The 23,783-nt window shown below is 43.7% G+C and overlaps 2 protein-coding genes across 3 annotated transcripts in view; both read left to right on the top strand.

Annotated features, from left to right (window-relative positions):
* Positions 1-5,007: 5,007 nt before the first annotated feature.
* LOC126384340 (saxitoxin and tetrodotoxin-binding protein 1-like) lies at positions 5,008-21,268 on the top strand. The gene is made up of 6 exons (XM_050035353.1): positions 5,008-5,277; positions 10,581-10,720; positions 10,827-10,912; positions 11,561-11,698; positions 19,500-19,619; positions 21,030-21,268. The coding sequence occupies exons 1-6, from the start codon at positions 5,161-5,163 to the stop codon at positions 21,068-21,070; spliced, it is 642 nt and encodes a 213-aa protein (XP_049891310.1). The 5' UTR covers positions 5,008-5,160; the 3' UTR covers positions 21,071-21,268.
* Positions 21,269-22,309: 1,041 nt separating this feature from the next.
* LOC126384321 (pleckstrin homology domain-containing family O member 1-A-like) overlaps positions 22,310-23,783 on the top strand; it is a 35,551-nt gene continuing 34,077 nt past the window's right edge. For both annotated transcript variants that reach the window (XM_050035311.1, XM_050035312.1), the window contains exon 1: positions 22,310-22,567. In XM_050035311.1, coding sequence (XP_049891268.1) covers positions 22,541-22,567 — 27 coding nt within the window. In that variant the 5' untranslated portion in view covers positions 22,310-22,540. The remainder of the gene's footprint in view (positions 22,568-23,783) is intronic.

The raw sequence follows: 23,783 nt of genomic DNA on the forward strand, positions 1-23,783 counted from the left end.
ACGTGGCACCAGGACAGCCTAGGTTGCAGGTCAATGATTGACTTTGTAGTCGTATCATTTGACCTGCGACCATATGTTCTGGACACTCGGGTGAAGAGAGGAGCAGAGCTGTCAACTGATCACCACCTGGTGGTGAGTTGGATCAGGTGGCAGGCGAGGACGCCGCGCAGACCTGGCAGGCCCAAACGAGCAGTGAGGGTCTGCTGGGAATGCCTGGCGGAAGAACCAGTCAAGATGATCTTCAACTCCCACCTCTGGGATAGCTTCGACCTCGTCCCGTGGGCGGAGGGAGACATTGAGTCCGAATGGGCCTTGTTCCGCTCTGCCATACATTGAGTCCGAATGGGCCTTGTTCCGCTCTGCCATTGTCGAGGCAGCTGTTGCAAGCTGTGGCCGCAAGGCCGCGGGGGCCGTCAGGCTGAAGAAGGAGGCCTACAGGGCATGGTTGGTCTGTGGGTCTCCAGAAGCAGCTGACGGGTACCGGCGGGCCAAGCGGAGCGTGGGAGGAGTTCGGTGAGGCCATGGAGGAAGACTATCGATTGGCTCCAAAGAGGTTCTGGCAAACCGTCCGGCGCCTCAGGGGGAGAAGGCGACAACTTGCTCACACTGTTTACAGTGGGGGCGGGGAGCTGCTGATGTCAACTGGGGACATTGTCGGGCAGTGGAAGGAATACTTTGAGGAGCTCCTCAATCCCACCAACACGTATTCCAGTGAGGAAACAGAGCCGGGGGTCTCGGGGGCGGGTTGTCCAATTCCGGGGGCAGAAGTCGCAGAGGTAGTGAAGGAACTACGCAGCTGCTATTTGCGGATGACGTGGTCGTCCTAGCTCCATCGAACAGTGACCTCCAGCTCTCACTGGGACGGTTCACAGCCGAGTGTGAAGCAGCTAGGATGAGAATCAGCACCTCCAAGTCTGAGGCCGTGGTCCTCAGCCAGAAAAGGGTGGATTGTCCACTCCAGGTTGGGGGGGGGGACCTGCCTCAGGTGGAGGAGTTTAAGTATCTCAGGATCTTGTTCACGAGTGGGGGTAGGATGGAGCGGGAGACTGACAGGCGGATTGGGGCGGCATCAGCAGTGATGTGGACGCTTAACCGGTCTGTTGTGGTGAAGAGGGAGCTTAGCCAGAAAGCGAAGCTCTCGATTTACCGGTCGATCTACGTTCCAACCCTCACCTATGGTCACGAGCTCTGGGTAGTGACCGAAAGAACGAGATCGTGAGTACAAGCGGCCGAAATGAGTTTCCTCCGCAGGGTGGCTGGGCTCAGCCTTAGAGATAGGGTGAGGAGCTCAGACATCCGGGAGGGACTCGGAGTAGAGCCGCTGCTCCTCCACATCGAGAGGAGCCAGTTGAGGTGGTTCGGGCATCTGGTAAGGATGCCTTCCGGACGCCTCCCTTGGGAGGTGTTTCGGGCATGTCCAACCGGGAGGAGACCTCGGGGGCGCCCCAGGACATGCTGGAGGGATTACATCGCCCGGCTGGCCTGGGAACGCCTCGGGGTTCCCTCAGAAGAGCTGACGGAGGTGGCTGGGGAAAGGACTGTCTGGGCTTCTTTGCTGAGGCTGCTGCCCCCGCGACCCGGACCCGGATAAGCGGAGGACGACGAGACGAGACGAGACGAGACAAGACGAGCACCTCTGCTGATGTCTGACTTCACGCTGTGTGTGTGTGTGTGTGTGTGTGTGTGTGTGTGCGTGCGCGTGCCCCCGCTGTGAGTAAGAGATCAGCCCTGACATGCAGAGAGCAGGAGAGAGGCTGCAGAATGCTGATACGTGAAACCAAAACTTTAAAAAGTAACGATAAGAGCTGACAACATCGGAGCTTACTAGTATCACGGTCTTGATTAAATTTGCCTCGGGCCGTTTAACACCTGGTCTCAGAGGTTGCTTCTGGGCCGCTAATTGAATAGGTCTGATTTAAATGTTTAAACGGGAGCTTAATGCTTGTACTTGCCATGTTCACGTCGCGTGTGTGTGTGCATCCAGGTCGGGGCTGCTGCTGTGAGGTGAGAGGCTGCCTGTATAATATGGTCAGAGTCAGTTAAAATTAAATTCATCTTTATAATGTTAAAAACACAACCTCAGCGAGAGCATTATAATACATGTTTTAACCAGATATAGCCCATATTTGTAGCTACATAGCTTTTTTTCCATTATGCATTGTTTAATTTGATTCGTTTATTCAACATTAATTTGAAGCCTTGATCGAAAAAACATAGCCTATTAGCCTAATTTGAGCAAAAAAAGTGTCTGTGGTCGTCTGAGGTCACCAAAGTTTTTCAAAGTGGGGTCACGAGCCAAAGAAGGAACCACTGGCTTAGAGTGTCCAGCTCAAGCTTTTGCCATTAATGTATATTATATTTGTTAAATTCTGTGTTTGCAGCTGCAAAAAAGACTTGTAAATGTGCTAACACAGAACCTCTGTGTGTGTGTGTGTGTGTGTGTGTCACAGGGCGTAGCATGCTACGATATAGAAGAGCCGTTACTGATCTGTTACAGGTGACATAACGAATGTAAAAAAAAACCCAAACTCAAATAATAAATCAAAACGGGGTTTTGCAGCACAACTGCACACCTAATGGCTGACGGCGACCCAGATTAAAACGTCCAAAAACACATAATTGAAACCACAAAATATCTCCATACTGCTCGTCCGTAGTGATCCAAGTGTCCTGAAGCCCCGACATAAAAAGCTGTTTGGAAAAACGTCATCTGAACTCTGTTTTTAGCCTCATTGTAGCCTGTAGTTCTAACTGCCTCTCTGTACACTGCGCTGCACGAGACCGTGAGACATCGGCACCGCCTTCATGTGTGTTCACGTGCTTTCGCTGGTCTCGCTAGCATCAGAGGCTGTGCTAGCTTGAACCTCCGGGTTCTTTGCTAAATGCTTTGTGTTGATGTGATATTTGACAAGGCCTTCAATGACGCATCAGGTCGAAGGGCACCATAGAACGCCTTTAATCAGCATTAATTTTTTTATTGCCTTCATTTTTTTGCGATCAATTTATCAAAATGAACGCGTTATTTTGACAGCCCTAAAGCCCAGTTCAGACCAATGATTTGCTATGAGACAAAATCGTTTTAGAGCATTGCATAAAAAAGTTGACCAGTCTGAACTCGACTCAAGCTGGCTGATGGTGTCACCTATAACTCATCTGGTCAAATCAGCCTGTAGTGAAGTCTGCTGGTCAAGTCAAAATGACCGCAGACAGCGTGTTTGCATGCTGTAGCAGGTGCTCCATCCCTGCTGAGCCCTCTGTTTCTGTCCTCATGGTGTGCCGGTGTCAGACGGTGGGTCGCTGCTGCTGCTCACTGTATGTGCTTCTGCCCCCTCACATACACACATTCTCACTGACTGTTTAATGGGTGCTGGTTGTTTATACTACTGTGGTGTACTGATTATGAATACAGTCCATCTGATGCTGGTTTTGTTTCATCACTACTACAAATGCAGCTGTAGCCAGTGTCTCACTATCACTGTCCGCATTCTTATTTTAAGAAGCTTCAAATTATATTCAGCCACAGAATAAACCTGAAAAGCTGCAAATCAGAACGGAAGTACATAGAGTTGTTGCATAGAGATCATACACCGTCTCATCTAGTTGCATCGGTAAGAACCGACAGTTTTTTAGAACATTGCAGAACGGCACAAGTAGTTGCACATTTCAACTTGTGTCGTTGTGAATCTTTTCTCTGAACTGGGCTAAAAAACAACAACCAAATCCAAGCTTGAAGTAGTGATATTTCATCAAAATAACTTTAAGCTACGTCTCATTTAAAATTTGGCCAAAAATAAACTGTTTGCACGACAAGAGTGAAGTGATGAGTTTCGTCCTCAACTTTAAAACTTTAACTTTAAAACATCAAAGGGTAAGTTTTAAAAATATGACTAAACTAATAATAAACTAATTTATGGTGGAGGGAGGATCATGGATTTTCTGCCAGTCACACAGGGAGGCTCAAGGAAAAAAATATTTGTAGCTTTTTTGAGGGTCAGAAAAAAAAGCCACCCCCTCCTCTGATAAGTAAAGAACAGTCCGTAAGTAATTATAAATGCGGGTTTAGGGAACTTCAATTCATTTTAATATCAATATTCAACAGGGGACAGTTAAGCTCTAAATTATGCCTCTGCTCCGATATCATGTTAAACACTTTTTTAAAAAAAAAACTTTATTGATTTAAGCAGCCTGTACCATTATCTTGCAAATTAAGGGACAGTTTAGACCTTAAATTCAGAGATTTAAGGTTTTGATTGAAAGATGTTGGTCTGCTAGTGATGGTGTGGTTTGACGTTTGTTCACTTCCTAAAAAGAACGTTTTTATCCCTAATGCATGGCACATTCTGCAGTTTGACATTTTGTTCCAAATATCCCAAACTATTGAAAAATCAGAACATATCTAAGGTCATAAAAGTTGTAAGAGGTATGACTTTGCCTATAACACAGTTTTATCCACAACCCTAAATTTCCCTGGATACTGAAACATCACAGCCTTGTTTTTGTTTTTTTATCTATTGTCAAGGTAAGTCAAAGATAAACAAAGTTGTCCCTGATTAATCCCAAAAACGTGTCAAAGTCTGTGCAAACTGAGTGGGATTGTTTGTTATTCACTTTGTGTCCTCAACACACCTGCAGACTGATGTCCTGCAACAAGAAACTGCTACGGGAATAATCACCAGTAGAATTATCAATATTAATGATAACTGAAATAATCAAATAACCAGTTGTTGAAGTAAAATCTCAAAATAAAAATGATCTGGTTCAGAGCAGCAATAGTAGAAATATCACTGTGGCTGTAGTAGCTGTAGCAGCACTAGTAGGAATATCAAGTCAAGCTGTACTTTTAGTTCTTGGTCTTGTAAAAGCTGCAGTAGTACCAAAACTAGTGGTAGAAATACTAGATTGATTTAGCAAAAGTGTAGTATTTCTTCGTGAAAGCAGTAGCAGTGAACAGCAGTGAGTCGATCCGCCTATGTCCTGATAGGTTCAGGGTTCAGCCTGTGCTAGTCTGGACGGCTGCCACTTCTCTTAAAAGCACACAGAAACACTTTGTTGTCGTCCTTCAGACTTCAGAGGCCTTTAAAAGAGACAGCAGTCTCTGATCTCACCTCACAACTGTTTCCTCAACTTCCCAACAAACCCAGCAGGTACTGTTGATCCAGGATGTCTGTTCTGCCCAGGGCATTTCTGCTGGTCATGGTGGTGCTGAGCGCCAGCGCAGCACCTGTGGCTGAAAACTGCAGTCTGCCGGAGAAGGTGAAGCGCCAGGAGCTGCACAAGGTGGGAAACACACAAAACACATATTATTTATTACATTATTGTTCATTTGGTACAAATACAGAGACCTGCACAGCAATTATCCAACACAATGTATCACAGTAATTACTACTAGTTTCCATGCCTGATCCTAGAGCAGTGGTTCCCAACTGGTGGGTCACAGTCCAAAAGTGGGTCCCATTCTGAATGGACTGCAAGTAACTCACAAATGTGTCAAGTTTGTAAAAAAATAAATAAATAAAAAATAAAAAAATCGCACTGTACTTTTTAGTACAGTAACTTTCCTGCACAGAGCTTGTATTATGATCAGAGCTTGTATTATGATGTGTTGTCTCCTGCTGCAGAGTGAGTGACTAGCTGACAAGAGACAGAAAATTAGCTCAACGACATGGCCAAACAAAGTATGACGCTGAATGTAATAAGCGGTGGGACCTTGAACTGATGACTAAGGCCCTGATCACACAGAAAGCGTTTTAGCAGCTGGAGGCGGGTTTTTGTAATTGTTTTTAATAAGATTGAAGCTTTTTGCTCACAGTTTTTGCATTCCGACACACCTCGCATTTCTGCACTCTGACTTTAGAAACTACATACTGACTGCAACCTGCAAAACGCTTGCTGTGTGATCAGGGCCTAAGGAGAAATCTGGACCCTTAGTGTCTTCTTTTTTTTCTTTTTTTTTTTTTTTTAAATCTTTATTAACAAACATAAAAGTACAATGACAACCGCCAGGGGGTTACATACATTATGTGGCAACATTCCAGAATATCATATTACATGAATACATTAAAAAGAGCACATAAATCAAAAGTCTTCATGGCTTTCATGTTAGTAGAATGTCTGATAGTTTTAATATATTGTTTGACCTCATTCACAGAAAGAGCAATTGACACCTACATATTTTTTGAATCGTTGTAAGAAACTTTAGATGGGTAAAATCTGTGAATTATTTTAAAAGATACTTCTTTTACTTTATTATTTATCATATATCTAGCAGGTAAGTTCCAAATCTTTTTCCAGTCAAGATTATTGACAAAGTTGTTCCAGTAAGCTACCACATATGGAACTGATACAACTTCTTTCTGAAATAATGAACGTATACGACGATTACTGTACTATTGCTGTTGAAGAGAAACAAATTTGACCAATTTCAAGTTTGGTTGGATCAATGGATAATATTGTTGGATTCTGTCCTGCTGTACTTTTAAATAACATAATTACTCCAGCAGGGATTGCCCTTATAACAATATTAAATTCACTAGTAGTGAAGTATGTTGTGAGTAAACCAATATGGGTAAAATAAGATTTTGTTTCTATATACGATGTCTTTATTGTTCCATATGTAGTACCTATGCGGGGAAAAATGATGTTTATAAATCAATGACCAATAAAGAAGCATCTGTTTATGAAAGCTGGATAGTTTTGAGGGGACCTTTTCAGTATTATAATTACAAAATAAGAAGAGATTTAGGCCTCCTAATTTAGAAAAAATAAAATTTAGTATGAAGTTCCAAATTGAAGATGGGTTCTTGATGAATAGTTTTAGCCAATTTATTTTGAATGTATTGTTTAAAGTGTAAAAATCTAAAAAGTTAAGGCCACCCTTATCGTATGAGTTCATAATTACTGATTTTTTTATATATTGATTTTTGTTCCTCCATAAAAAGTTAAATAACATCTTGTCAATATCTTTTGAGACCTTTTTGTTGACATCAAATAAAGCAGCATATGTGAGACGGGATATTACTTCAGCTTTGGCTAGTAGAATTCTACCTCTCAATGACAAATCCCTCTGCAGCCATTGGTTCAATTTTTTCTGTGTTTTGTCAATAATTAAGTCAAAATTTAAATTGCATCTGGCTTCTCCATCTTTAGTGATAATGATTCCTAAGTATGTAATAGAGTCTTTTACAGGTATATTACAAATAGAAGGGATGTCACAATATTTAAGAGCAAGCAATTCACATTTCTTTATGTTCAAGCAAAGTCCAGATGCACACACACACCATCTAAATGTGAAGCAGATTTTCTCTTCTGTGCTTTGGAGGCTCTATCTCCGCAACGGATTGGCCGATTTGAGTGATTGACACCTCGTTTGATTTGTTAGAGCCAATAGAATGATGCTATACCAACCAACACGAGATTGACAGCACTGTAAGCCAGTCAGAGTCAGCAGAACCTGGCCGCTGTATGTGGTCATTGTAATGCTTCCCCCCGGGTCCTAAAGCCCGTGATGTTCGTCCGGATTCATTTGAACACAACATGTCCGTTTACCAGGATGTACTGTGTTTTACCGGTGAAATAAACTTTTCACGGCAAAACAAAAAAAGGTAAGAGAAATTTTACAACTATCGTTCGGCGAAACGATTTCTGTTGTTGTTGTTGTTCTTTGGCCTCTATCTCTCTGATGCTTTGGTGGAGCATGCTTTGGCGGATATGTGTAGAAACGGCACTCTCTGCTTTCGTTTGAGATGAATGGTGTGTGTTTTGCATAACGTGGCGTTGAGTAAGAGCCCGAAATATGGCGAGTGGGTTGGCACATCGGTGCTGTATGGAGTTTGATTTGTTGTTATTCATTTAGTTGTTGTTTGACATATGTTTGGGGCATGTAAAAAGAGTTTTTACAGCCTTGTAGCCCAGGTTCTACTGTTTAATTTGATGTGCAACATCACTATATTCTTCGTGATTAGCGCATTGTTTCACACTGTGTTTGCAAAGTTATTCTCAAAGTCCCCCAATTGGGGGACTTTAGGGTTTTTAACCAACAATTTGGGCAACCCAATAATAGAAGACTTATTTGTCAAAATTCTTTGTCAAAATATGTTAAAATCACGTGTGTAACAGGGAATTATTCAAAATTTTCCTGGGGGAGAAACCCCTGGACACCCGGGTAAAAAATTGTTCCCACTTCCGGGCTAAAGCCCCGGATGTTTTCAACTCCTAGCAACGCTCCTGGGAACCATTGTCCTAGAAGGACCTTTAAAAGAACAGGCATAAAATGTAACGACAAGGTAAACGTTATACTACATTTTGTTGACCTCGTAGGAACAGCAATACAACTTGCTGGCAATGCCTTGAATGTTTTTTTTCAAAACACACTCCAAATGCAACTATTACATATTACGCACTAGGTATCCTCCTGTGTGTGATGTTGATGTTCTTGGATGATGTGACCAATGCTGGAACGTCAACAAAAGCATATGGTTAGGTTTAGAAAATAACATTCATACAGCAAGTGAATCCCAACCTACCAAGTGAAAGTCCAGGGTTTGAAGGACCCAAGCGCCACCCATCATGCCTGCCCTGTAGAGACTTTCAAGCTCTTAATGTTACGTTGTTACTGGCAGCAATTCAGCCTGACGCCATCCTGTGGCGTATCATAACACCACGACAGGTGCCGTCCAGTCGCGTTATGAACTGACACTGGCCCTCTGTGTAGCACTGCAAAAGATCACCTCCAGCTGCATTACACACTGATGCTCCCAGGTGGTGTATCATACAACGACAAAAGGTGGGTTTTAGTGCCAAAATCACCGACAAAGCAGCGGTATTTAATGAGTTTGGAATGAGAATGGGCTGAAAAAAAGAGGTTAAAAATGATGACAATAACATATCCCTAAATAAAAAAAATATCTAAAAGACAAGACCATCAAACTCATCATTGCTGAAAAGGCTCTGAACCACAGTCTTAACTTGTCATCACTAGATGAACATATAGTTGCCATTCAGTCACCAGACTAAAAAATTAAGCCTCTCAGTAGATAGTCTGATGTACCAGATGTAGACTGTGGCTATAAGCCTGCCATTGGGCTGCTGATTTCAGCCGGCATTCCCATTTCCTTTCCTGTTGGCATTTTCCAAATCCCCTTTGCTATGGGAAACACATCAACCTCCAACAACTTACACTCTGAGAATGGTGAGTTTTGATGGAGATGTGGATCATGCATTAAGGCATGCCTGCTTTGTTCTATCAGTGAGTTCTTTTAAAGATCTACAACGAAATAGACAGCTTGTGAACAAGCCCAGACTTCATCTCAGGGCTCTCATGCCTGATGGTGATCTGTTTTATTACACAGCCTTTTAACTCTGGCAGCAGCATGCACCAGTGACATTAACTTCACTAATGTACCAATCTGTTCCACTTCACATGAGCTTTGTCATGAATCAGTGCAGGGAGGACCCAAATGCAGAGTAACAGACAGGTAGAAGTTTTAACAAAAAGCAAGCTTTAATGCAGCTGATAAAAAAAACATCCAGATAAAGCAGGTAACTGGAAGTCCAAATGAAAGTAGAACGAAAACTAAACTGAAAACCAACTGGGAGATGAAATCAGTCAGATAAAACATCCAAACAGAACACCAGGCAGGAATTGGAGCAGGGATTGACACCAAGAACACAGGGATGAACACAAGAATGAACACAGGACAAACTGACGAGGAACAAAGGGAAACACCGAGATAAATATACACACAGAAAACCAGTCACAAGAATGAGACACAGCTGGAGTAGGTGGATACAAGCAAAAGAAGGGAAATGGGGATTGGCTGACAACAAGGGTGTGGAGGGAAACACTAGGGTGGAGCAAACAAAACCAATACAGAACAGGTGTGAAGGGAAGACTCTGGGAACAGGGAAGGACTAAAGAGACAGGTGTGACAGAAAACAGGCAGGAAAACACACAAAGACAGGAAGTAAAACCAGACACAACGCATGAAGAGAGAATCTACAAAATAAAACAGGAAACAGATTAAACATGAATAAATAACATGAAACAAGAAAAAAATCTCCAAAACAAAGGCCATAGGATAACAGAATATACACAAAAACCAGGATCATGATAAGCTTCTGTGATATCGTTGTAACAATCTTCTTAAAGAGCCTCATACAGCCAGCAAATCGTCTGTGGTTTCAGTGGGACCAGTGAGCTCCTCCATAGCTAAGGAAATTGCAGTACGACTGTTTGGCTCCAAAGCCTGGCGCACTTCCCCGGGGCTTGGACTCAGCTGGCACAAACACGCAACCATAGTTAATATACTTAACGTGTGCTCTTGCGCACCGGTGGAGGTAACAAACATCAGTTGTAAAGGGGGGAATATAGAGCTAATCAGAGTGTATCCATAACTACAGTAGTGAACAAACATGGTGTCTGTGGCGGAATGCATACATGTGTTTACTGCACAGAAGGAAGAAAACAAGAAAACACACAGTGATGGGAGGTGTGTCTGAATAAAGAGGTGACAAGATAAATCCAAATGTCTGTGTTCACATGCTTGCATGGATGTTTCTGACCTAACTGCTTGTCCCTGCAGGTATTGGAGGTGCGTTGGGTTCTGGTTGAGGCATTCTCAGATTACCCAGCAGGGGTGGAGCTCCTGACGAACGCCACAAGCTCCCTGCTGGAGTTGAGAGACGCTAACGAAACCATCAGGTTCATCGAGAGAAACAAAGCGTAAGGGACCATTTAGGGTGATACAGTATAGAGAAAGATCATTATCCTTTTTTCAGCAGGACATGCCATGCGAATTATAGATTAAGGATCTTGTGTATTTTTTCAGTTTTGGAAAGTGTTTGATCTTCCGTGGCAACATGTCGCTTCCTGACCCCGAGACGTCCAACCACACCCTCCACCTGAAAAGTGCCAGTGAGTTCCACAGAGGCCAACCATTGGAAGTAGATCTCATTAGACAAACCTAAACGTCATCAGCACAGCGTCTTGCCTTCAAACTTTGTCCTTCATCAAATGGTTGTAAAGTTGGGATGTCCCTGAATCTTACAAGTAGACTCCTGTTCTGATCAGCTCCAGTCAGCTTTGAACAGTGTCAAAGTCCAGCTACACCTCTAGTTTCAAGAACAACTTAATTGTTGGACCAATGCATTTCGGTTCTTGTTGTACTTTATACTACAAGTGTTGCACAAGTGTTGGACATTTGAATTATTCACACTTTATCTCTTCTTAATGCACCTCGGAAGTGGCTGAAATTGCCCCAGAACTCCCTGCTCTGTTCCTGAAGTCACTTTCAGGATGTTGAGTCCAAACAGGGCTACTGTATAGATTTGGTCCAGGGTATGTTGAGCTTAGTTTGGCACAAGGACTGGAAGCAGGACTAGATTGCTAGCATAGCTTCATCAACACAGAAAAAAATTCCAGCAAATGACCTTGAGAAAGAAACGTGAGGGTGAGACTCATCTCTGCTCTCGAGGACAAAAGCTACAGACTTTAGCTCTCCCTGGTGCTGAGTTTCTCTTGTCTCATGGTTTTCTGAATCTCTTACTTCATTTTTCTCTGCAGCCCAAGATTTCGATGGTCAGGTGTCTCCATACGATGACCAGGGCCGAGCTGATATCTACCAGGGCTGTCCTGACTGTGTGCTCATCATCTACAGCGGAGTCTTTGAGGGAACACCAGGGAAGATGCTACTCATTTACAGTAAGACACATAGATCAGCAGCACCCTAAATCACCATAGGACAGATGATAAGGAGACATTACAAGGACCAGTACGACAGGACTGATGACAGTGGCCTTAGGTCTCAAGCATTAATGAGCTATCATCAGGTCAGAAAGGAATGTCTTTGACAGTATGTGTTTGTCAGGGCAGGAAGTAAGTCAGTTTGATTACCTGTTGGTTGTTTCTTTAATACGTATTTTAAGTAAAAACATGTTAATGTATGTTACTGCCTCAATCGAGGGAGTTCAAGTATCTCTGGGTCTTGTTCATGAGTGAGGGTAGAATGAAGCGTGAAGTGGATCGGTGGTTTGGTGCGGTTTCTGTAGTGATGCGGATGCTGCACCGGGCCGTCATGGTGAAGAGGGAGCCGAGCCGGAAGGCAAAGCTTTTGATTTACTGGTCCATCTATGTGCCAACCCTCAGCTATGGTCACGAGCTCTGGGTAATGACCAAAAGAATAAGATTGCGGATATAAGCAGCCGAAATGAGTTTCCTCTGTGGGGTGGCTGAGCTCTGCCTCAGGGTTAGGATTAAGGAGCTCAGTCATCCAGAGGGAGCTCGGAGTAAAGCCGCTGCTCCTTCAAGAAAACCTCAGTTGAGGTGGTGCAGGCATCTGATCAGGATGCCTCCTAGGCGCCTCCCGCTAGAGGTGTTCCGAGCATGTCCAACTGGTAGGAGGCCCTGGGGCAGACCGAGAACACGGTGGAGGGATTACATTTGTCATCTGGCCTGGGAACACCTCAGGGTCCTCCAGGAGGCGCTGGAAAGCATTGCTGGGGAAAGGGGTCTAGAATGCTTTGCTTGGCCTGCTGCCGCCACTACCCAGCTTCGGATAAGTGGTGGGAAATGGATGGATGGATGGATGGATGGATGGATGGATGGATGGATGGATGGATGGATGGTAAAACACAAACTTCATTTTTGAAAAATCAAACCTATTCAGGACTCTGATGTAGGTGATGATGACAAGATATAGGCATATCATGAAGAACTCTATGAACTCTAGAACTCCACCCAAGGAGGAGCTGGAGAGTGTCGCTGGAGAGAGGGATGACTGTGGTGCTTTGCTTAGCCTGCTGCCCCTGTGACCTGGCCCCAGATGAGGAAAAAAGGGAAAAAAATGGAAATGTTAACATATGTCAGCTCCTCTGGGACACATAACATGCTTCTCTACACAGATCCACAGAGATATTTATGTGGATCTTTGCAGGACCATAATTCCAGTCTTAAGGCCTTTGCATACTGGGTCAGTTTATTTCGTTTGCAATTTTTAAACCCATCTGCCCAAAAAACAGAAAAAGTTACACAGAGAAACCTTACACACTGAGTCTGATGCATTTATTGTTCTATTCGTTGTGAAGATATGAGACAAAACGTGAACACACATTTGTTCCCTTGCTTCTCTCAATTGAAGTTCCCTCGCTGTCTGTCACCACTCTCTCCATGTCTTGCATTTGACATGGTGGCTATCTGAAGGGGCTGAGTTGTACTCCCTCTCTACAGTATCTCCACAATGTCTTTCTTTCTGTCTATATGTGGTCTCATTCTCTATTACGTCCTCATCATCATCATGACGAGGAATATCCCCTGTCCTCTGCACTTTGTACTGCTGCGACTGCGTGCAGTTAATTTTGCTTGGTTTTTAACTATGTGTTCTCTATCATACTGAGATTATCTCCCCACCCAATAGTTATATCATAACTATGGGAATTATCCCCATCTGGGGTAATCAACGTGGAAAATTTATCATCTTTAAGACACACCACTTTATGTGGCCGGCATGTGCCAGGCTATAAAAGCCCCACCTTGCGCATGCACTCACTGAGTCATTGATTTCCACCTGTTGGAGCTGATGTGAGAGCAGAAAGAAAGGAGAGAGGAGTTTAGTGTTTTGTTCACCTACCTTTGTTTAGGTTGGAGAGCTGGCCTTCTCGGGTCCCTCTCTAGGATAGCTAAACACCATTTCTTCTTCTTGACAATAAGGAGTGAAACAGTTGAGAGGGGTGCCATATCCATGTATTGCATCTGTCTGTTTGCGCACGGTGGAGATATAGCAGCTCGCTCGAGGCTGACTCAGTCAGGGAGCAGCGTGCTGCGTACCTCTAGGAGGTAGTTGCTGGCTCAGTCCCGACAAAGTTGGGGGGAAGCTCACGTCTTTCCTCGAGGATTTAGTTGCCTGCTCGAACCCTATAGAGTCGGGGGGCTGTGAGCGGCTTACCTGTTAGCCACCGCAAGGTCGAGCTGGTTTTCTGGTTTGCACCTACAGAGGCTTCCCATTCCCTCATTACATCAAAAACATCTCCCTCCAGTAGAAGTTTCCCACTGTCCGATGTCAAAGAAAATAATCCATACTGTGGCCACACTCACATCTGTTGGCTCAGGGAAACTAATTAAAGACAGTTAGCAACACTATTGCTATAGCTAAAGACTGCACATTCTGGTCGTGCTACAGTGACGTCTCCAAAAAAAAAAACAAAAAAAAAAAAGGAGTGAGAGAGAGACTGGCAAACCAGCAGGGCCCTTTTTGTGTGGGTTGTAGTGTTAAAAAAAAAAAAAAAAAAAAAGCCAGCTTAGCGCCTTAGGTTGGCAGGTCTGGTAGTGGGGGACGGGGGCCCATCAGGGTGCTCCCCTACCTCCATTATTACAGTTTCAGTAGGGGGTGAGCGGATAGCTGGGTTGGATAGGAGCCCCTCCTCCCCTGGGTCAAGAAGATAGACATTCTTGGCCTTGGGCCCTTAGAGAATGATGAGTTGGTCTCAGAGGGGCAGCAGGTGCCTGTAAAGAAAAATGACCAGCAGTCACCTCTCCTTCAGGAAATTATTGGCTGGGCTGCTTTGGCTTTGGGGTTTGACCTGCCAGCTGATCAGGGTCCCGCCCCTTCTCGTTTCGATGAAGAAATAGGGGGGCGACCCAAACCGTTCCTTGAGCTTCTCCTTTCTGATTTCAAGGAGGTGGTCAGGAGTTGGTTTACAACACCGACCGCAGGGGCATGCTAGTCAAGGCTCTGTCGTTGTATGGCTGCAGTTGACAATCGGGGAAGGATAGGCTGTGGGCCAGATCTGCGGGGCTGGCTGGATGCAGCACAGCGTGGCAAGACTAAATGGGTCAGAGGATGCAGCAGTGGCCAGGGATCAGCCAAGCCCCCACCTCAGTCCTGACGCAACATCACCCCCAGCCTTCCCTTGCCCTCAGGCAGCATGGGAGGCTCTGGAGACAGACCTCTGGGTTGTTTTAACGATGACCCAGGGGGATCGTTTTCGGTTCTGGAGTACTCCTCCTCTGACGAGGGTGGCTGTGTTTTCCATTATTGCAGACCACCAGCACAGGGAAGTCTTGCGTTCGGAGATCTTTTCTCTCATGCATAGGTGTTTCTAGCCCATTTTTGGGGGTGCTGAAGCACCGCTAAATTGAATCCCAGCACCCCTAAAATTTGAGAGATCTTTATTTATTTATTTATTTTTTTACTGTATGTCCTTTTTTAACAAACTAGAAAAGTGTCAAAACCATACAGTACTTGGTTGTAACGTAATATTTTAACAACAAAAATACCCCCCCCCCCCTTGCCTCAAAAATGGTTTGATCCACCCCATCCCTCCCACCTTTCCCCGACTCGGGCTCTGAGCGCTCTATCTGCACAGAGCAATGCGCTGCCTTCCAGAGTGGGTGATATGCAGTAGTGGTGTTAAGTACCTGGCTTAAACCAGGATATGTGGCACATTTCTTAACTCCTACCACTCAATACCAACACATTATTATCATTACCAGTCCTCATTTTTGCTGCATTTAATCGTAGGTCACTGTTTATGTTGTTAGGCAGGAGTTAACTGACGTTTTTTCCAGCTAGGAAACGTTACAGGTGGTCAGTACCACTGTCCTCTCTTTGAATTGGAATGAGAGAAGCTAGCTGTTGTGTCATGTGCATGTGTTAATATTAAAGCCAAGGTGCTACTGACTAGCTAACTGACTGGATGCCCATTAACATTATAACTCCTATTGTGACAAGAAGGGAAAAGGCAGAGACAAACATTGAAAAAGTCAATTACTGTTAATGTGTTAATGTTACATGTTGTGCATTTAATTTCAAATAAAAGTCCAAAAAATAAGCCCAAGGTTCATTTTTGGTATTTTTGGTACTCACTATAGGGGGCTGGTTTACTCCAGAAACATACATACTGTTTATGTGTATGTTGAGGAGCTGCTGTATCTAAATAAGTTGTCTTCCCCCAGAAATTAGGGTTACGATATGTTTCTTTTATGATTCCAATCCATTGCTCTTTTGCTGTGGCTCAGCATTTAAATAACCTTTATCAGATTTGATGGTTTAGTCACAGACTTTCCCAAAAAGTGTTTTTCTTTCACAAATGTGGGAATGAAATTGCGTTAAAATATACAAAACAGTGAATTTTATCTTGCCTGGCCGGGCAGCTCTCTGGGTGCTCAGCACCCCTAAACCTCTGATCCTAGAATCGCCCCTGCTCTCATGAAAAAGTCAGCTATCCAGAAAGTACAGGAAGAAGATCCGAGGGCAGGGTATTATTCTCGCTATTTTCTTGTTCTGAACAGGAGTCGAGTCTGAGACACAGGAGAGGCAGGTTTCAATCAGGACCTGCCTCTCTCATTTTCAGCTGGGTGCCAGGGCCACATGGTGGCTGTGTCTCTGCCACTTGGGTCTTATGGCAGCCCTGGTACAAGCTCTTCTACACATGCGGCCAGTCCAGAGGCATCTCTTCAGCCTGGGGCTCTGTCCGCAGAGAGACAGTTGTAGGCGGCAGTGTTCGTCATGGATGCATCCCTGGAGGGGTGGGGTGCACTCCACAAGGGCAGGGGCACCAGTGGGGTCTGGAGCACCCACTGGAAGGGCCAGCATATCAATGCTCTAGAACTGAAAGCCATTCACCTGGCCCTCCAGCATTTTCTCCCGAGTCTGCAAGGCCGTCACGTGCTAGTAAGAACCGACAGCACAGTGGCAGCAGCATATGTCAACAGACAAGGGGGCCAGGGCTCCCCAAACCTCTGCAGAATAGCACAAAGGAATAGCACAATGACCTAGGCATAGTGATGGTTCCTGTCCATCAGGGCCATGCACATGCCAGGATGGTGAACCCGGGGGCGGATATTCTCTCCAGGGGAGGCCCAAGTCCAGGGGACTGGAGGCTGCACCCAGAGGTGGTCGGGGAGATCTGGCACCGCTTCGGCAGAGCAGTGGCCGACCTGTTCCCAACCAGGGACAATGCCCCCAACTAACCGGATCGATGCACTGACATGTGCAGCCCCAGAGGTGCTCCGGTACCTGCAGGGGCTGCTTGAGGCCGAAAAATCACCATCAACCCTTAGAGACATGGTGGCAGCTATCAAAGCTGCTTGTACAGGGGATTATAGGCTTGCAGATGGTGACTGCAGCCTCATCTCTCAGTTCCTGAAGGCTGGCCTCCTGGTGCGCAGTGCAAGCCTCCTGCGCACCAGGAGGCCGGCCATTCCACCGTGGGACCTGGGTCAGGTGTTGGCTTCCCTGCAGCAGGAACCTTTTGAGCTTCTGGAGTCAGTCAGCATTAAGTGGCTGTCTCTTAAAGTGGTTTTTCTTTTGGCAGTGACATCAGCCAAAAGATTGGGGGAACTGCAACCAACCCCTGCGTCTGGCGGGGTTGGTCGTGCTTATGGTTGCATCTGGTGCCTGGGCATTGGTACAGTGGCACAATGAATGCGCAGGATGTTGTACATTTGTTTATAGTTCATTGGTGTTTTTTCGTAAATACACTCCTATTGGGTATTTTCTGTTGTTAATGCACCTGGTGGCGGGGACGTCTCATTCGATTACCATGGGAGGGCTTGTGCATTTGCGCTGTCTCCTGGGGCCCCTCACGGTGTGTCTCAAACAGTTCCCATAGTTATGATATAACTACTGGATGCGGAGATAATCGCGATACGATAGAGAATGTTCGGTTACATTGTGACCTTGGTTCTCTGAGTGAGGAGATTATCTCCCCAGGCTCAAGGCCACTCAGTACCCGTTTCAATCAATGTTAATCAGTGGGTACATGTGAAAGGTGGGGCTTTTATAGCCTGGTGCATGCCAGCCACGTAAAGTGGTGTGAAAAATATGCGAATAAAAACCTGTTCTGAAAACTTTAATGATGGATGAAAGTTTCATAAGTCAGTTGTTCAACTGTTCAACGTAAGCTCATATTTCTTTTTCAACGTGGGACTCTGTGTTTAGGTGTTAGTTTTTAGTATTGCGGCTCAGACAAACCAAACAGACTTCAGAGAACTAGCTAATTAAGGCCCCCTGCTGTGTCTCGGCCAAAACAACTTAAACTGGTGGCCAACCAGCACATACTTTTGGCACCTGCATGAGAGAAAATAACTCTCCATACCAGCAGACGACAGTCGTCTGTGTTCATCATTCAAAAAGGGAAACCAGAAGACCGTCTTGACGTAAGTTAGTCAGTTAGCATATTAACAACCTAATCCAATTATGAAGGAACAGTACATATTTACCGTGCACCAGTGAACAATAACACAAACCATCATGAAACTTTTCTGCCAAAGAGCTGTGGATAAAGAAAAATAATCTAACCTTATGTAACAAGTTTGTTTTGATCTCACTCCCTCGACTTCAGCTCTTTGTTTACTTTCCTCACCTCCTCTTGTGCACTGAGCTGAACTGCCGATCAGAGCGATTTCATTCACAAATGGGCTCCTCTGTCTCTGACGCCAATTTCATCATGCTGAAACCGCTGAAAACAAGCCGACTGGTGCTGATGAGGGTCAACGGTGCCAGACACACCACAGCAAGAAGGGCCACGGATGCTGGAAACAGTTGCCTGAGTGTGCTATCACAAGTGATGATGTTCCAGTTAGATTTGATAATGTTATTGATCTGAAGTGCCAGGGTGCTGTATGTAGTAGTGAAAAAAGTTTGGTTAGTGTTTACTTTAGCTGGTTTGGTGTCATGCAGTATAGAGTGTCTATCCGGTGTAGTGGCTTTCCGGTGTGCATCTGAGATAATGTTGGGTTTGTATTTTCATTCAGTGAATCTCTCTGCCATGCTGTGAGACTGTGCTGTGAAGTCCTGATCTTGGTCACAAATAAGTCTGAGGCCTAAGATCTGGCCCTGTGGAATATTTTCTATATTACTTCAGAGAAACTTTTTGGATTTTCAAATTTGATGCCATGGAATTTCCAGGCTTAAATGAAGAGATTGGCAGACCATTTTTCATACATAAACATATACATACATACATACATAGGTTTTTTCCCCCATGTTTTTCCCTTCACAACCATCACCGGAAAAACTTTATTTTGAAGTTTGCTTTTTATTTTATTTTATTTGTTTTTCAACCGGAAGCACCCAACATTATAAGCTGACTGCACGCCTGTGCATACAGACTCTGCCCTGACGAAGGCCAACAGGCTGAAACGCGTCGGCAAAAATCTACCCCTTTATTTTCCTACTTTTCTTTCCTTCTCCTCACGAGTGTCGCCTGGGATCTGCCAACAGACCACAAGAATACAGTAAGTGGCCTCTGGCACCACTATCATTTTGTGCTGGGCGGCAGGCAGGGGCAGGCACCTTGGCATGCTGACCCCTGGTGTTGCAGACTGGCTCTGGGGACATGGAACATCAGCTCTACAGAGACACTCTGTATCTTAAGACATGTGTGACTCTAAAACTTTACTGTTTCCTTCACCAGTTTTTATGGTATTTGTCTCTGCAGTGTCTCCTCATGTTGTAAATATCACCACCTCATCACTGATGATGACTTCTTGTCCATTCTTTCAGGGAGGGAAGGGAAACACCTGGACGCCAAGGAGCTGAAAGACGCTCAGAGTGTCCACAGGAAGGTGGCAGAGTGTCTGAAATTCAACATGTCATCACAGTTCACCTATGACGGGAAGGCAGGTCAGAGAGAAAAATAAAACTACAAACCATCTTTCTGACAAATGATCCTGTTGGTCAACTGAGTTGCTCAGATATGAAAACATCTTATCGAATCAGACAGACTCACTTGTCTCAGGTGGAACGCTGGTTCTATTGCAGCATGCTAACAGTTTAGCATTCACTGTTCAGGATGTACAAGAATTAAGAAATGAAGAAGTTGCTTTTTAAAAAGATGAGACTCCCAAACCTAGCCAACCTTCATGTTAATCTACCTTTGCATAAAGACCAGGGGCCTCATTTATAAAACTCTGCGGAGAATCCACACTGAGGAAATGTACGTACGCCCCCAAAAATTCTGATTTACAAAACCGTGAGTACACCTGCCAGTACACTGTTTCCTCTTATAAATCCCAAATCAACTTGAAATTGTCTGTACACGGACCAGCCCCATATCCAACCCGGTCTCACTTCAAAGTTGTCAAAGTCCGGCGCTTGGGCAGTGACTTGTGGCGCCATGATACCCTGCCGATTGCCGTATAGTTAAATGGCGCTTGGCAGCGTCAGGGGAAATTGCAATGGGACACAAATGAAATTTAAGGCATTGAAAGTCCAAGTAGGGCGGATGGGAGGAGTGGTGGATGGGTCCAACAAACAGTGACTGTCACCCAGGAGAGTAGTGTTCACGTCCGTTAAGATTATAAAACCAAACCCTGTTCTTTTTTAATAAACCTAACCATGTGGATTAGTTGTTAAAGGGAAAAAAAAGTCAATTTGCCTTGTTTTACCGACATAGTGCATTTATTTTGAAAGAGACTGTATGTACATGGTAAAATTACTGTGAAAACGGAAGTGTATTTCTAAAGAAGACAATGCATGTAACAGGCTGAAGTTGCTAACGTTATTAGCACAAGCCTATGGCATTTTACATCGTATAAATTACCAATGAGCGGAGATTTCCCCCACTCATATGAAGTCATGAAAATCACACACAAGATTTAAAATGCTACTTTGTGGAGGCTTTACTGTCTTCACAATTTATTGTTTCTTATCTGTAAAATTAAAGTAAATAAAAGCTTTGTTTCCACTGTGGGGAAAACAAAAAATGGACAGAAGATCTGCGGTGCTGCAATGTGTAGTTACATTTCTGGGGAGGTGCACGTCAGGCTACAGTGCGGGGTGCGGCATAGGCTTTATGTCGACACAGAGCCTACATCGTAGGTACAGTGTCGATTCGATGCATAAGTATAAATTCCGCCTTAGCATGATCGAGTGGAAGCATAAGTGTAAGCTGAAGTATTAGCATTGAGGCTAAATTGTGTTGTCTTCACTGAGTGACTGAAGTTGACCAACAGGACAATCTGTTGACTTAACATTGAACTGAGTCTGACTGACGGACTCATCATCCTCACATCTTCATCCTTGTCTCTGCAGGGTTTTGTCTCGAAAGGATGGAAGAAGAGAAAGAAGCCTGAGACAGACACACGATGAAAGACTGAAACTGAGATGTTAATGATGGCAGAATATATACAAACAGCTGATATCAGGAGTGTATTTTTATCGTTGTCAGAAAACACTAAGCTCTGAATTTCTCATTCTGGTTTTGAGAGACAAACATGTTTATTAATCAGCTCACAAAATGTTTCATTAAAATACAAACAGTAAACTTTGAATTGTCTACATGTATTTTTATGGAAGCTAAATTCTGCACAGAAGAGAAAATGAAAGGTGAGAAATCACAAAAATAAAAAATACTACTGAAAAGTTAAATATTTTCTCTTAATTTTGAGGGTAAGTATCTCATGATTTGAATAGAATATATTTTACTGTTCACATATTATCTAATGTTTTGACTGTAGTGTCTTTCGCAATGTTTTAACTCCGTGTCACATAGATTTATTTCAATACCTCATAACTGACTTTTTTGATAAATAGTAAATAAATAGTAAATAAATATAGTCAGAATGATCAAAATTAAATTATGAGATATTAAGTGACAGACAATCAGAATTATTAAATCTCAGTCTAAAGTTTGATAATATCTTTTGATAATATTGGCTTGGTATCATAGCCTATATCTTTTGACATACAAATGTATTTATTTATTTTTCAGTCCTGTTTGTTCCTCCATATAATACAAATTATAGCCTAATAGCAGACAGATAATGGAGCTGATTTTCTAAATCAAAATATTGACGTATAAACTCAAAATATGATGAGTAAGAAAAAAAAACAGTTTACATTTTGACTGTTGGTTTATCATCAGCCTCCTTGTAAGCCTAGTTTAGTTTCTTATTGATGTGACAAAGTATCTGAGTCATTAATGTATTTAGTATTAAATAGCCTACTTAAGGCGATATTATCGACAGTAGCCTATAAACAAGCTGAATTGAAACTTGTTGTACAGTGTTCATTATAATGTGTGTGTGTGTGTGTGTGTGTGTGTGTGTGTGTGTGTGTGTGTGTGTGTGTGTGTGTGTGTTTAAGGTGTATGTATTCTGTGAATCACTGGGTCTTTGTTTAAGGTGTGTGCGTTTGTATGTCGCTAGATGGCGCTGTCGGGTTCCTTTTACCGGAACATAGGCTACTGTGAACGTCCGCGTGCCAGAGCGTGTGCACGTATGTTGAGAGAGAGAGAAAGAGAGAAAGAGAAAGCGAGAGAGAGAGAGCATCTGCCTCCAGACACACACACACACACACACACACACACACGCGCGCGCGCGCGGGGAGGATGCTACCTCGGTTCAGACAACAAACCCGGAGCTGAAGAGGAACCGGACTAACTAACGGACACACCGACACCGACACCAGGATCTACCGGGCACCGAGCTACCGGGGCCGGGCCGAACCTCCCACCGGGCCGGACCGAACCTCCTCCCCGTCGGTGTGATTCTCCGGTGAGCCCCGGAGCAGCGAAGTGCGCGGCGGACAGGAGAGGAGGGAGGATGAAGAAAAGCAACCAGAGCAGACGGGTAGGAGTCAGTCACTGATTCATCTCTTCAGCATATTTATATCATAATCTTTTAATATCGAATGTGTTGGTATCATTCATCAGCGATCCATTCATAACATCCCATAATAATATTTTAACAGAGTGATTGTTATTCAGGGAGCAGCGCTGTGGTGATGATCAAACATTAACACCATGTTCACTGTGTCAGTCAGCAGCTCTGTGATATCATCACATACACCCAGATAGCATCAGACTGACACAATAATATTCACATTACATCATTTACATTTTATATTTGTCTTTAGAGAGGAGGAGAAACTGCAGGATAAATTTAATATTCTTATAATAACAGATGTCTGTATAATATTCCTTATTAATGGAGCATTCTGTGCAGCTTTAATCTTTTCACATAATAATCTGTTTTAGGAAAACACAATCATCAATCTGACTCTGTTTACAAACTGTTTATATGAACAAAATATTTTTTGTTATATAAATATATAACAACAACAAAACTCATTTTGTGTATAATCTAAAGATATAATAATCAGCGCTGATGTCACAGATCTGTTTATGATTACAGAAGAAATATATGAATAAATGTAGATATTCTGGGGTAATATTTAAAGTATTTAAAACCATGATTTTTAATGTATTAGCATCAACATATAGGCCTACTGAAAGTATGAAAAGTAAAAGCTCTCATTTTGCAGTGTACATCAATTTAATATGACTAAACAGCAACATTGCTCAGTTCGAGCCACACTGAGAGTTAGATTCTTACAAAAACCCAATTTTTATGAGCTGACTTTGTTCAGCTGTTTCAGTCTGAATATGTTGAGTTTTGGTTCTGATTTAATCCCAGCTAATAAAACATAAAACTAAAGATTTTATACTCCTGTTCGAACCAACAACCAGGTTAAAACTTTGTCTGAAAGTAAAACATTTAATCTTCAGATTAAAACTGAGTCTCATTCATGTGAAAGTGTCTGTCCCATGACATCTGAGCTAATCTGCTCATTCATCTTCTTCTTCTAACCGCTTCATCCTCTTGAGGGTCGCGGGGGGGCTGGAGCCTATCCCAGCTACATCGGGCGAGAGGCAGGGTACACCCTGGACAGGTCGCCAGACTATCGCAGGGCTGACACATAGAGACAAACAACCATTCACGCTCACATTCACACCTACGGACAATTTAGAGTCACCAATTAACCTAGTCCCCAATCTGCATGTCT

Source organism: Epinephelus moara, chromosome 22 (genome assembly GCF_006386435.1).
Source record: "Epinephelus moara isolate mb chromosome 22, YSFRI_EMoa_1.0, whole genome shotgun sequence".
NCBI classification, from domain to species: Eukaryota; Metazoa; Chordata; class Actinopteri; order Perciformes; family Serranidae; genus Epinephelus; species Epinephelus moara.

Bases quoted from the DNA above. Each gene is read 5' to 3' on its own strand.
- LOC126384340 (XM_050035353.1), top strand. From the start codon at position 5,161: ATGTCTGTTCTGCCCAGGGCATTTCTGCTGGTCATGGTGGTGCTGAGC. The intron at 5,278-10,580 runs GTGGGAAACACA...TTGTCCCTGCAG, and splicing joins AGCGCCAGGAGCTGCACAAG to GTATTGGAGGTGCGTTGGGT. The intron at 10,721-10,826 runs GTAAGGGACCAT...GTATTTTTTCAG, and splicing joins TTCATCGAGAGAAACAAAGC to TTTTGGAAAGTGTTTGATCT.